Source organism: Triturus cristatus, chromosome 11 (genome assembly GCF_964204655.1).
Source record: "Triturus cristatus chromosome 11, aTriCri1.1, whole genome shotgun sequence".
Lineage (NCBI taxonomy): Eukaryota > Metazoa > Chordata > Amphibia > Caudata > Salamandridae > Triturus > Triturus cristatus.
The window spans coordinates 433933766-433948352 of NC_140594.1; the positions used below are offsets into that span (position 1 = coordinate 433933766).

Below are 14587 nucleotides of genomic sequence, written 5' to 3' on the forward strand. Positions count from 1 at the left end.
CCTGCCCTCACCCTTAAGTAGCTTGGCACTGAGCAGTCACGCTTATCACAGAGGTAAAGTGTAAAACATTGGTACAGCACTCACACACAATAAATACATTGAGTATCACAAAAGAGTCCACACATGATGTATGTAAATAAAGTTTGTATTGAACACACACATTATTTAACACAACATAAATATCATGGATTTCGGGGCATAAATCACACTGGGAAATATTACTAGCTGTATTAGGCCCAACTGTGCTAAAATGACATCAGTAGTATGCACACCTGGGAAACATTCTACTTTACCCCCCAGCACCCTATTGTGGTGTGAAACGTTGTCAAAACTAGGCCCACCCTGCCAATTATTATAATTCAATATCACACAGTTAAAGGGTGCACCCCAGATCACAACAATATCAAAAATGTGCACACAAAGATAATGACAACACTTTTAAGCAGCACAGTGGTCCAAGGCAGCACGGGTAAAACTAATGTCAAACATAGTATTCTTTTGGCAAGGAAGCAACATGTAAAGCAACACCACCGGGCGATGTAATCACTAACAGGCGGTCCTCATGCAGTCACTCCCACAGACAGACTCATTCAGCACTGATATGCGGTGCCATGGATATCAGGCAGGTCCTATGGAGCGCACTTGCAGACACACGCACACAGCACTGTAATGTTGTGCAACTGATATTCTGCAGGTCAATTGGTAGCACAATGCAGATCCTGTGGCCCAAGCCCTCCTCCACCCTTCACTCACCCCGACTACCTCATGCCTACGGGTTGGAGATAAACAACCCTCCCCCTGACACTAGGCTGATCGCAGCCAGAGTTACACTTAGTCAGGGTCCTAGGGAAGAAGTTGGGGGTAGGTAGCTGGACTAATTGGGAGGCAGTTGACAAATGTGGATTTGGGCCACCACTCTTGAAGTTCACCCACTTGATGCAGAGCAGAAGCGGGCCGAGGGCGATAGTCATTCAATCAAAGTAATCCACATTGTGCCTTCCGTCACCAGCCCAGTTCTGAAAAGCACGGGGGAGGGGTCGTGGAATCTCTTGACCCACTTCCAATTGCTCTCAGAAACGTTCCTTCAGCCCAGTCAATCACTCTCACAACTCAGGTCGTATTTGTGCAATACAACCTGGCAACACATTGTCACCGGGCCGGATGAGGAGAGGACAGTTGGCCCGCTGCACTGAGGGCCCAATAGGAGCAATCCATGAATGGGGAATGAAGCAGGGGAGCCTTTTGGAAGAAGGAGGCACCTCATAAGACACATGTTGATCAGAGTAACACCCAGGCAATCTGGGCACAACATCTGATGTGCATTGATACAGATTGCACCAGACACTGCGGTCTCACACGCAATGAAGAGTCGGAAGCTCAGTATCTCCCTGGAAATAAGGCACAATGTCCGGTGTGCATTGACCTGAGTCGCACCAGAGAGTTTGGGTTACACACAAGGAATATTTGCAACTTCCGTACCCCCTGCAAATTAGTTACAACGTTCATTGCGCATTGATACGAGTCTCACCAGACAGTTACAGTCATACACAATGAAGAGTTGCGAATTCCGTACCTCCTTTGAAATGAGGCACAACACCTGGTGCGCATTGTTACTGGTCGCACAAGACAATTTCAGTCACACATGCAGGTGCATGTTTAGCAGTGCCACAAGAGGTAGAATGAAGCACTACTACCAGTACACCTTCAACCTGAGGGACGCAACCTGTAAATCGGACACCACATGCAATGAGCATGCAGTCAGCGTGTCACTGGATCCCACATCTGGTCAAACTGCTCACCACCAACAAGACACTTATGAAGGTTGTTGTCATCCTGATGCAGGGGCTCGACTCCTTAGATGCAGCCAATATTTTTGGGGGTGCCGCACAAGGCAATACAGTCTCCAGTCACAATTTTTAGTGCCCCACTCACACAGCGCTACTAGTTGGGATCACGCAGATAATACGGGCACTTAAGAGGGCACCAAACTCACAGCATCACAAGTAGACAGTGTGGGTCCCTCATAGGAGGTCTTTGATGTCCCTGACACCTCCACGAGAGAACAGGGGGCAAGCCAACAAGCCTTTGAAGAGTACACTTCAGGGTGCCACACAGCAGAAGTAGTCAGTCCAGGCCAGCCACTATTCAGGAAGGATGCACGGTCCCTTCCAATGACAGTAATCCTTCTTGTGCACAACAGATTCCTCTGGCCATGTGCACCACACAGTTCCAGGGTCTCCGCTCCAACGTCCCCACAAGTGGATCTCTACCCTGCTGAAGTATGCACCAGTAGTTATACTATAGTGGGCCTTTGAAGTTGGGGGTGGTTCAGAGGGTTTCCATTTCAACCACAGATGCTTCTCTTAAATTTCATTCCTGTCTGCTATGAGATTGTGGAATGCAGACCTTAATCTTTAGTGGGGCCATGATGTGGATCCCAGAGGCTAAGTGTCAAAACCTCTCCCTCTAATCTATCCAGCCAGGCCCTAAAATGGCAGAGGTCTGTCATTCCGGTTGCAGGCCCAATGTTTACAGCTGTCACTGGGGAATGCACAGAAGTACTCCCCCAGCCTCCATTGTTGGATAGAGTCAAACTGAAAGGCACAATAGATTTGTATAGCAGAGAAATGCCCACTTTCCAGAAGTGGAATTTCTCAGCTAATAATGAAAAATCCACTTTTACCAGACAAGAGGGTTTGTCATTGTGAATACAATGACAACAAACATTATGAGACTGCTCCACTGCAAGGTACTACTGCAGTAATTTCAACCATTTCCCTATGTTAATCTATAGGAAGAGCAAACTTCGTAGGTGGTGAAAACACACACAGGTATTCTTCACTACCTGGGCACAGAACACACATGTGTACCTGCCCTGCCTTTCGCCTACCACTTGCTTAACCCCTCACGACTTACCGTAAACATGCTCTAGTGGTAATCCCTTCAGGATTGGCTAGGATTTAGAAAGGCCTACCTGAGCAAGAGTGCAATTGCGTACACACAGGGCTTTTCCTAGGGATGCTCTAGTGGTAGTGGAAAGCCATTCAGGGTTGGCTAATGAGTGAGGAATGCCAACCTGAGCACAAGCCCCACTGCGCACCCACAGGCCTGCGGTGGTAGACCTGGTACATGTTTGACAGGCTATTCTAGTGGATGGCACAATCAGTGCTGCGTCCCACTACTAGCCAGTGTAGTACTCACCCTGGGTATGTGGTGAAAAAGGCACGCATGGGTACAACACTTAAACCAATCAAGTAAGCACCACTTCCTAGCATATGTGGGAAGGGTGTGTGCACTTTCACACTGCAATACAGTAGGAAAGTGCCTAGAGTCCTAAGGCCACGAAAAGAGAGTCAGCAAAATCTAGGAGTAAAAAAAAAGAAAAGGTTTTAGGGAAATCCCCTAAGAAGGGCCATGTCCAATTGAGTGTCAATGGAGGTGACACCATTTTGTGTAGCTCCCACGTGACTCTTCTTACCCTGCATTGTTAGTCTTAGCAAGGTAAGAGGATCTTGGGCAGGCACATGCAACATACAATTATAGGTGGGTAATCAACATAGAAATCTCCACCTAGGCCCCAATAACAAGTAGGCTGGGCCAATATTCTCAGGTGGGATGCCACTCTACCTGATTAAAGCGGGCTTGGTGTTCCTACCCCTGGATTACCAAAAATGCAATAAGTGGGCCCAAGTTTACTGGCCGTAAAATAGCATACAGCTCAGGCTGCATGATAAGCACCTGGATACACACCCTTCTAAGGCAATGGGAGAGATAGGAACTCTTCATCCCTGCCAGCCTGACCTGTCCTCTGGCAAGCGAGACACCCCCCCAGCCCTATACTCCACTGCAGCCTGTGGTCCCATTTACCAACTACTTCACCAGGTCGATAATTCCATATATTATTATCTACTATATAAATTATAGTATATAATTCTATACTAATTTCTTTTGTATAAATGTTGGAATTATTTTAAACATGGGCCCTAGTGTATTGTCTCAAACATTCAATGTTCGTCACTCAAAGGCCAACAGGATGAGAAACATGAAAATAAGGGTAACATGTATTTATAATGTATATAGAAATATTTGCATTTCATCTTTGACTTGAAAATAGTAGACATTCTTACTAAAGGAACATCACTTCCACTCATTATGATGTCACTCTGCAATAACTTTGTTAATGTGTTCTCTCTTTATATTCTTTAGGTCTTATGCATGGGTGGCACAGCCAGTGTATTGCCACCTGATAATGATACATTATTCGGATAGGTCCCATAGACTGTCCCCTTGTGCTGATGTTTGCATTCACTCATCTTGTGCTTGAAACTTTGAGGTGTCATTATTTGCTATTTCCAGTTTTACAACGTCTACTGGGGGTGTACTTAAGTTTTACTATATTCAAATTACAATAATAACAGTAAATTTCCACAGATTATTTTCTTATTATAGTTGTGTTCTTATGTCACAAATGTGATAAATACACTATTTATTTGCGCAAAATGTCTAATAATGGCTGTAATGTAGGTAATTATAGGTTGAGGAGATCAAGCAACTCACCCCAACTGCATTAAAAAGTGAGGGTATCATCTCTCATTTGGAACAGGGGACACTCGGTGAAGCCAGTAGTAATATGTCAGTAATCGAGGATTCTATTCTCAAACAGGAGGTAGATTGTCTGTTTCTGGTAAAAAAACATTTATTGGCTCCATCAGGCTCCTACCAATCCATCCTTTTTAAATTGCCGCCCTAAATCCATATTAGGGCATCATTGAGGAAAATGACTACTTGGATAAATGAATGTCAAGAGAGGCTGTCAATTGAATTCTCTTTGCTATTTCCATCTACCAACTTGAAAGTTGCACCAGATTGGCCCTCGGACAGTTGGATCTCCAGCAGTTATCTAATTCTTAAGACCTTGTTTCATATGTTTTCTAGATGTCCAATGAGACCTCATTAAAATCTACTGCTGTGTATAAAATGTTTGTACATTAAATTTTGCTTTCTGTAGAGATGACAAGTATTTATGGCAAACAGTTGGAGGGAGGGCATAGTTTAATGCTATTTCATAGTCCTTTTTGGTGTTTCTCCTGTAGTTGAAGAATTTCATTTGTTATGATTTTATAAATCATGGTGGACAAGCAAAGGGTTTGAAGAGATGGAGTTAGCAATGCAGTTTTATATAACTTATTTTTGCGATAATCCTCTAGAATCTATTGTATTTGATAACAATGCTGTAAGACATTGCTTGAGTAGATTGCAATGTGCCTTAAAACTCACAGGCAAATGGTTCCTTGTGTGTAAAGTCAGAAATGAACTAAAAATCTGTTTTTCGGCCATTAGTTGGGTGACTGAGAATGAATTGAGATGTATTTATGTAAGGCAGCAGAGGATTTTTTTCAATTTGAATGTGAGGGTGTTCCCAAAATGCTGCTCTGGAAAAGAAACAGTAGATTGTGGTTGCTCCCTTCAATCAGGAGGCAAAATAATGATCTTGTGAAGAGCAGTGTGTCTATTTGGGTGTGTGTTGACTTGCATCTTTCTAAAGTTAACGACAATCTGAGGCTTTGTCTTTGACCACTTCTTTCTCCAGGAATACCTATCTAGGAGCCTCTGCCAAATTATTCTGTAACCACTGTTGAGTTTGTCATAGTATGAATGCATGATGGTATTTCTTCAGTTCGAAAACCAAAATTCCCTTTCAAAATTGAATCATCTTGACTCATACCTCTCTCCCTGTACTCACAAGGGCACAATTCTCCCTCTGCACTCAAAACTCTCCTCCTGCAGTCTTGAGACACTACTCATACTACACTTACATTGGCAGACCTCTCACTCTGCACTCACAGAAGCACACAGCTCACCCTGCATTCACACCTCTCACCCTGCACACTTTAAATTCTCCAGCACACATGAACATACAAAGATATCTACAAAGGCATGTGCAGAATACCGTCTATTCCCAATGTAGCAGATGCCTAGTAAGTTCTATCTCTGGAGGGTACGAACTGGTAGTAAAATGTTTCCTACCCAGTTAACTAGGCTCTTGAATGACATGAAATGACAGAGTCGCTGTTCTTCATGGAATAGCATGTAGCACTCTCAAAAGCACTGAATACATTGCTTGATTTATAGCCTACCTTTGGACATGATATCATTTTACCTTTGCCCAAGGCAATTGACTTCCTAAGCATTGAAACACTACCTAAATACCCGGAATGATGATGCCCTCCACAATGACTATTCTGCTCCTCTCCATCTCACTTCCACACTTCCCATATAGGCCCGTGCTTTAAAACCCCCAGCAACAAGGTGGCACTCAGTGGTCAGCTTATGGATAATCACCATCTTTACCTCAATCTTGAGCACCCTTTAAAAAAGTAGTGTCCTTTGGTCAGGCTTTGAAGCCCACTAGGACCATGAGGCAAGGCACACTCATGTAGTAACACAGACTCCAGAGTAAGAATGGCTGCTTACATTAGCCTAGCCTACAAGGTCACATACAAATAAATACTATGAACATACTAGTGCATAACATGACATAAGGCAACAGGTAAATGTACTGTTACAGGAAATGTAACAAATGTCATATAAATCCAAGCGATGCAACATAACATTTAATATAACGTAATGAAAGCTACATAAATGTAACATAATAGTAACATAGAATGTAACACCACATGTTAACCTTTACTGAAAAAGAAGAAACCCTTTTTTACATTTGCTAAACTTCTGTCAGACATCTAAGCCAAGGTAAGATGGCGGAAATTCTCCTGTGGCTGGTCTTCCTCTTTCATTACTACCATGGTGTTTTCTTTTCAATCTATTGCTCATTCTGCCACATATGGTGTCTCTGTAACTCTAAAGTTTATCACATTACACCCACACATTCTCTTACAACAATTACACTTACTATTGAGTACAATCTTTGCTGCTCCTTATATCGCCGGTCTGCAGGCAGCCCCCATACATGGTGGTAAAAATGCAGATTTCACTGGGTTATAGAGTTAACCACAGCAGGGAAGTTTGGAGACTGGTGATATTAATTTTCTTTCACCCAATGCCTTGTGCTCCAGCCTTTTCTCCAGCTGCATCTCAGGCTTTTAGCTTTACTCACCCTCAGTCTTAAAACTGATGTTCTCATAACTGGTACTTCCTAGACCTTCCCACTAGCCATTAACCTTTCTGTCCGATCCCCTCATACCATCTTAAAAAATTGAGACAAAGGCACACACGCCCAAAGCCTGAACCGCATTCACCCACAACTATGACTTCAGGTCTCCAACCACACTGAAATCCAGATTACTGTCCATCACAAAGTAAACCTAGATCGAACAGGTCCACCAATGACTATGTGACCATCCTAGCACCCGTCAGCAGGGGGGGGGATAATTTGTTATCATTGTTATAATAGATGTTTTTTCTTACCTATTTAATAGCTAGGCCAATAGCGGCCACCCACACTGTTGATATATACTACTTACAAATGTATCCTGAAGATATATTGTAAATGTACTCCACAAAATGAGCAAAGCATTATAAAATGTGGATGTTGAAGCTATTGACTACTTAATACAAATGTATTCACTTGTAATGATATCATTTGAAATGACCACAAAAAAGGTGTTTTTTTAAACTGCTACTTCCTACACCAGTGCAGGCAGAAATAAACCTTGGGGTGTGGCTCGATATAGCCCTCTCAATCACTCACAAGAATCCCGATCATGTAAATAAAATAACTGATACATGAGATCAAGCAGAACAAACCAATGCATGCAAACAAGATTCAAACATAAAATTCAGGGGGTTCTGGTGGGAAGGACATCAAACCTGGGCTTCAATTGGAATGCTCTAGGGCATAATATCAAGCCCCATATCGCCGCTTTAGCGGCAGTTTCCTGCTGCTAAAGGGGCTATAATGTTACTCCCGTTCTTGATAATATGGCCCTTAAAACACAAACGGTGTTGTTCACTAAGATAACATTTACACTTGTGAGTAATTTACACATGTAATTTACTTTTACACTTTAGAGTAACTTTACTACTTTTGGTTATTCACAAATTCAGAGTATAGAGTCACTCCAAAGTGTAAACATACACTTTTCGACCCCCTGAAAAAGAGGATGGGGACAAATTTATTAGTCTAAGTTACTACTGCCAAAAAGAAACAGTAGTATGTTCAGCACCACAAATGGCCAACCACTGATACTGCAACACCCTTCCATAGAAAATAATGAAGGTGGGGACGTAAAATATAATTCCATACATTTTCGTCCATGTTTGGTGCGTACTTACTTCATCTCTGAGCTAGGGTAATGTATTACTGTTTTGGGACCCTCTTTGGCTGTAGTAACTTTAGAAGTCCAGGGACCTATTCACAATCTGCCTTTTGTGATACGTTTAGTAGTATTACAATACTGCTACTAAAGTACTAGAAAATGCTTTTCACAAACTAGGAGGCCTATTCCCAAACTGCATTTTGTAGTATGTTTAGTAGTACTATTAACATACTACAAAATGGTTTTCACAAACTTCATGTGTAAATCTCCACCTCTCCTATTTTTCTTATAGGCAGATCCTCGCACATGTAAGTTTACTGCTTAGGGCCTAATTATGAGTAACTCGTTAAATTCCATTCCAGGTGTCAACCCCTGTTTATGCAAGGGACGGAATTATGAGTTTGGTTTTATTTAACCATCCAATAATTATTGAATGTGTTGAATAACCCAAAAATCGTTACATTTGGGCAGGCCAACCTGCTGCAATTTAACAGGGGAAAAATCAGTAATTACTATTCCATGCGGATTTGGTGCACTAATTACCAAATTCTGCATGCCATGCTCCGGTAACTCATAATAGGTGCTGTTTATCGCCAGTGGCGGCTCCTCCGCTAGAGGTGGAGGACCGTCGCCAAACTGATCGTTGAGCAGTGCAAAAGAGAAAGAAAATGATAATACCAAGAAGTTATTATCATTTTATTTTTCTTTGAGCGACTCCAGCCAGGTCAGTCGCGGCTGGGCTCGCCGCCATTAGAGGAAGCAAGAATGGTTTGCACTCCCTCCCTAAGTGCACATGACGGCTTGGTTGGCCCTCTGTTGTCTGCTGGGCTGTGTTGCACAGGCCAGTGGAGAACATGTCCCGTCTCCCAGGTACTGCCAGAGTAGCCAAACAGGCTGCTCAGATCAATCATGATGCTGCTCCTGCAGCATCGTGATTGGCTGGGAGAGTCCAGGAGCCTGGGTGCTTCCAGTGGCAGAGAGCGAGGACAGAGGAGAGACATGCAGCTGCAAAGAAGGTAAGTTTATTTATTTTATTTTTTCCATGCCTCCCCCTTATAGAGGCAGCCGCTGCTTTTTATTGCACCCGATAAATAATGTACCCTGTAGCATCGTTATTCATCAGGGCAATAAATAACACCTCAACTTGTAATCAGGCTCTATGTAGTAGATGTGGGAGGGACCTGGAAAAAGGGCATTCTTACTGCTAATTAGATTCTGGAGAAATTTAGTGGGTGGTTAGGGAGGGATTTCAGGAGAGACATGCACCCACCAAAAAAGAGTAAGCCCATTGCTATTCATAAGTTGCTGGGGCATTTCACATAGGTAACACATCCAAGTTTAATCTTACAGTTTTGAGTGACCCTACTGCTTTTGGCTATCGACCATTTATGAGTATAAAGTTACTCAAAGTGTAGACTTACATCACTCTGCCACCAGAAACAGGGGTTGGAGACAAATTTGCAAGTGAAAGCTACTACAGGCAAAAAGGAGCAAAAGTAAGTCCAGCAGTGCAAGTGGGCAACTACTCATACTTTAACACCCCCACCATAGAAAATAATGGAGACAGTACCTTAGAATGCATCCCCACAGGAAATTATGTTAAATCAGTTTAAATCACGGTAATCCCCAGTTTCCACACATCTCCTTATAACTCGGAACAGTCTCTTCAACCTCAAGCACTAGACTTACGGTGAATCTCCTTAGACTGGTAAGTCGGAAGTCCTCTGCACAGTGCATCAATATGTGGGCCGAACTGTGCAACTTCCACCTTCTGAGCTGAGGTTGCTGAGTAAATCAGCTGCTGGGAAGTGATGGAGCGAATGGGAGCCTTGAAAACAGTTAAGAAGGAGTGTGAGAAATGAAAAGGAAAATTGTACAAGAAATGATTTAATACCATCTTGATGCTGTCCTGTTGTACTCATTAAAACATTTAACATTTACAGGAACAAGTCCTACTGGAAGACAAGATAAGGTCAAAGTTTTTTGGATGCCCTCCATCACACTATGAAGACATCTCCTACTAGTAAGAAGCCATATTGCTAGTGGTGTTCCTAGTGGATGCTTAATGTTCCCTTACAGTAGTAATGCTGACTATGTAAATAAATCTAATCTTGATTTATTCTACATAAATTTATGCCACATGGATGTCCCTAAATATGGCAAGGATCCAGCCTTTCACAACCTCCATTGGATAGATGTGGTATAAACCTTGCCCGGAGATCTTTTCATAATGTACTTCTGGTCTCCAATATTTACAGAAATAACTTAAGTATTCTTATATATCTATTATTTTGGAGTAAATCTTGAGTGCAAACAAAAGCTGCAAATGGAAAAGTAAACCCTTTAGGTACAGCTCAAGTTTGCATACAGCAGTTACAGTAAATGCAACTGTGACCCACACTTCTATAGCAATCAGCTTTAAAGCTGGCCTGAAAAGATTGGTTCTAACTGTAAAGTAATGATCCTGTGGTCTGGCTATAATAGGCTTCTCTTTCCTGGGGAGGGGGATATTCAAATGTGATATGAATTTAACTTTTGTGTCTAATACAGCTTCACCCTCTTTTCTTCTGTACTCTCCTTTGGGTGAGCAGGCACTTTAAATTAAATTTTCATTCAATACTTGAACTTTCTTCCGAGAGCAACCTTTGTTGGGTTAGATAGAATTCTTATTCTGTTCTCAATCAATCCTTGACAACTGGACAACTTGGTTAAGTAAAAAGGTGTTATATTTCTGTAATGATTGTGCTCACAACAGAGAGATTAACTAAGCACTCAAAATAAAATAACATTTCTTTCTGATAAAAGAAAACTTTGAAGATGTCACTCACCTCTCCATTTGAGAAATACCTATATGGCTATGGGTGTTAGCCAGGCACAGCTTGGTTCCAGTGACACAGTGAGCATGGGGCCCATGTCTGGGTATACCCAGGCCACTTAGGGCAGTACATGAAACACTCAAAAGGCGATGGGAGGCAGTTTGCAATAAATGTAACACCTGGCAATGGCTCAGAGTAGCTCTCCAAACCCATCATTCCTTTACTCCTCATGCCACCTCTGTTTGGACCCAGTCATATGCAGATCAGTCTTGATCCTGTTCCTCATGGGATCAGTCCAGCCTGAACTGACAAGAAACCCAGGACCAGTTTCATCCTAGTTATGGGTTCATAAGCTGTATACAGCTTGGTTCCAGTGACACAGTAAGCTTGGGACCCACTTCTTTTATGCACAGTTGCGCCTTTGGATTGGGGAGAAGCTAATAGAGGCATGAATAAGAAGTGTACAGATGCCCTGTTTTCCCTGCCCAGGCTCCAGACTAACTAGAGAGGATATGCTGTCCTTTGTGTTGAGACAGGACACAGCCTATTCAGGCATAAGTGAGGCTGGGCCCAGCTCCTCCCTCCCATCCTGCCACTGATGGCCCATTCAAGCTCATCCTAAGCTCCCATTGCGTGTGACTATCTAGGAGGAATACACAAAGCCCAACTGCCAACTATACCCAGTCATTTGACCCGATACAGGACTGCACGCACCAATTCGCTAAGGTAAGAACTTTCTACAAGTGGCATTTGCAGACTTGTAATTAAAAATCCAACTTTACGGGGGTGTGGCTTGGCAAGCCAAACATGGCGGATGTGTGCTAAGTGAGCTCCGTCCAGCCCACCCAATATCCGTCATATATCCTAACTCCTTTGCTTCTTGAGATGCCATCGCGACGGTTCATCGGCACTACACTGCCTCTACCTACGCCCTGAGTGGTTTTTTGGAGCCTACGGAGATCCTTGATGGCGCGATCAGACAGCGCCTGGAGAGAGGCCTGACTGCTGGCGGTGGAGCCGGGGAGTCGCGTTTGGGGCCGCCCACCGACATATCAACCAGATCGGCGAGCCTTACCGGTGGTGGAGGACCTGGATGACCGGCATGGGTGCTGGGCGCCGCTCCGCTGTCTCGCTGCCTGGCCCAGGACACAGTTGGAGTAGGAGACCCGGCGGCCAGATCGGGCCGCGCAGGTGAGGCGAGGGGTCTGAGCCGCGATCGGGCCCCCCTGGCGGTGAGGGCGGCCGGCAGCACTGAAGATCGCTGAAAAGGATTGCGGGCTTGCGATCTGTGGTGCGGGCCCCCCCTATTGGTACTTTGGATATTGTGCGGGGGATCGAGGGTGCAGTCCGCGGGGGAGGTGACGGGGGTTTTTGTTACATATTCTTTTTCCTCCCTTCCCATCTGGGCTCGGCAGACTCCCACATCGGCAGTCGGGCAGGCCGCGTGGGGTAGGCCTGTGACTGGGGGGCACCCTCATCTCTCTGGTGGCTCAGAGGGGGATCGGCGGCTAAATCGGGCTGTGGGGGCAGAGTCCCGGCGATTTGAGTTCGGCTTCTGTCCCGCCCCATGCTGGGCCATCCGAGGGGCCAGCCTGGACTGTGGACGGCTGACTTGCGTCCCCAAGAGTATCTTCCTCCTGAGTGTGAGCTAGTGGTGGGGGACCGGCGGCGAAGTCAAGCTGCGAGGGGGGGGCTGCGGAATTGGCTGACTGGCTTTCTACACCTATTCCCCCCCCCCAAAGTTGTGCCGGGATTGAAGGGGGTGCCCACATCGGCGGTTGGTCGGGCCGCGTGGGCTCGCATTGGGCCTCAGCGACTGGTAGCAGTTCCTACCTCGGGTGGGGCTGCACGGCGGGGGAGACTGCGAGCCTCATTGAGCAAACTACCAAGACCTCGTCATGGCAATTGATTTGAACACATATACAGGCCCGGGAGACCCTGGTGAGGTGGGGCCCCAGAAAGGTCTTGTAGGCTGGGTGGATTTGCAGGTCAGGTCCCATTCGGCGGTCTGGTCAGACCGCGGGAGCTAGTGGTATCCATGCCTGCGCCCTGCCTGTCTCTTCCTGGGATTGTGCGGGTCTTCAGGGGCAAACATGACAAGGGACAAAGAGGGTGGCGGATCGAACAAGCAGGGTCCCATCGACAAGTTCACGGGTCCGGGGACGGCGGCTGGGGCCTCTGGGGGCCCACTGGGAGCTATACCAGACAATGCAGCCCTCCTGGCTGCTATCACCCAGTCCAGGGACATGTTGGACGCAAAATTTGGGGCAGTTGGTGCGGATGTCATGCTGTTGCGGCAGGATCTGCGCGCCGCGGTGACCGTATCACGGAGGCTGAGTCCCGGATTTCAGGGGTGGAAGACGATGTTACCGTATTAAAGCAGAAGGTTGCTAAGATGGAGACTGTCCAAAAGTGCCTTGCACTTCGAGCTGAAGATACGAAAGGGAGGGCTCGACGCAACAACCTTCGTTTTGTTGGTTTTCCGGAGGGTTGCGAAGAGGGCAACATGGAACGATTCCTTACGCACTGGCTGGAGAGCTGGCTTCCCCCTGAGGCCATGTCCCGGTGTTTTGTTGTGGAGCGGGCTCACAGAACGCTTGTGCAGAAACCCCCAGTGGGGGCTCGCCGCGGCCAGTTATCACCAAATTGTTAAATTACCTCGACCGGGACGCTATCCTGAAGCAAGCTAGGGCTAAGGAATCCCTGCAATACAATAATGCCCGCATTCTTATATTTCCTGATTACACGAGACTAGTTCAGCTGCAGCGCCAATCATTCACGGCGGCGAAGGCCTGCTTGCGAGACCTTAAGCTTCCATACGCCCTGCTATTTCCGGCGCACCTTCGGGTGGTATTTCGCTCCCGCACCCATTTCTTCGACACCCCGGAGGAAGTGTTCAAATGGACAGATGAGATGGTGCGGGTGAGGCCGCATACCCCGCCAGGAAGGGAGTCTGCCTCGTCGTCGGGCGAGGCGGCGCGGAAGGGCCCTTGGGCCCACATTAGAAAAGAAGCAGAAGATCCAGATCCCAGCAGCGATCCCGGTCCTGCAGCATCTCCTCTCGGGGGGGCTCTACTTCAGGGCGACAAACTCTTGAACCCTAATATACGACATTAATGGGGCTTTGTGGAGCAGTGGTAGCTGTTTTATTAGGGGGAGTTATGATGTGGGTTGGTCTCTCCGTCAAGACCGTATTGGTCGGAGACATGCTCAGAGGACATGGGCTGTGAGTTGGGTATCCATTGGTTGGGGCGGGCTTCATCCCTCTGTTGGGGATTGGGGCCCAGCTCTACCGCGACAGATACTTCAGTAGTTTTGAGGTATGGGGTGGAGGGTTTGTTGGGGGGTTGTTTAAATTTCCAGATTGCACTTCCGCTTGTTACTCGCTGTTCTCTACACCTGCACCACCACGGTTCACTACCCGCTCTGCAGGAATATACGCCCCCTCATGGCAGGAGAGCTAGATGATAGCCGGATAACCCCGGTAGTCTCCGT

The 14587-nt window shown here is 45.8% G+C and overlaps 1 protein-coding gene across 1 annotated transcript in view; it reads right to left on the reverse strand.

Moving 5' to 3' along the window:
- The window catches only part of LOC146784397 (gastrokine-1-like), a 68874-nt gene that overhangs the window by 29961 nt on the left and 24326 nt on the right, over window positions 1–14587 (reverse strand). Inside the window, exon 5 of the mRNA XM_085636332.1 lies at window positions 9966–10104. Coding sequence (XP_085492458.1) covers window positions 9966–10104 — 139 coding nt within the window. The remainder of the gene's footprint in view (window positions 1–9965; window positions 10105–14587) is intronic.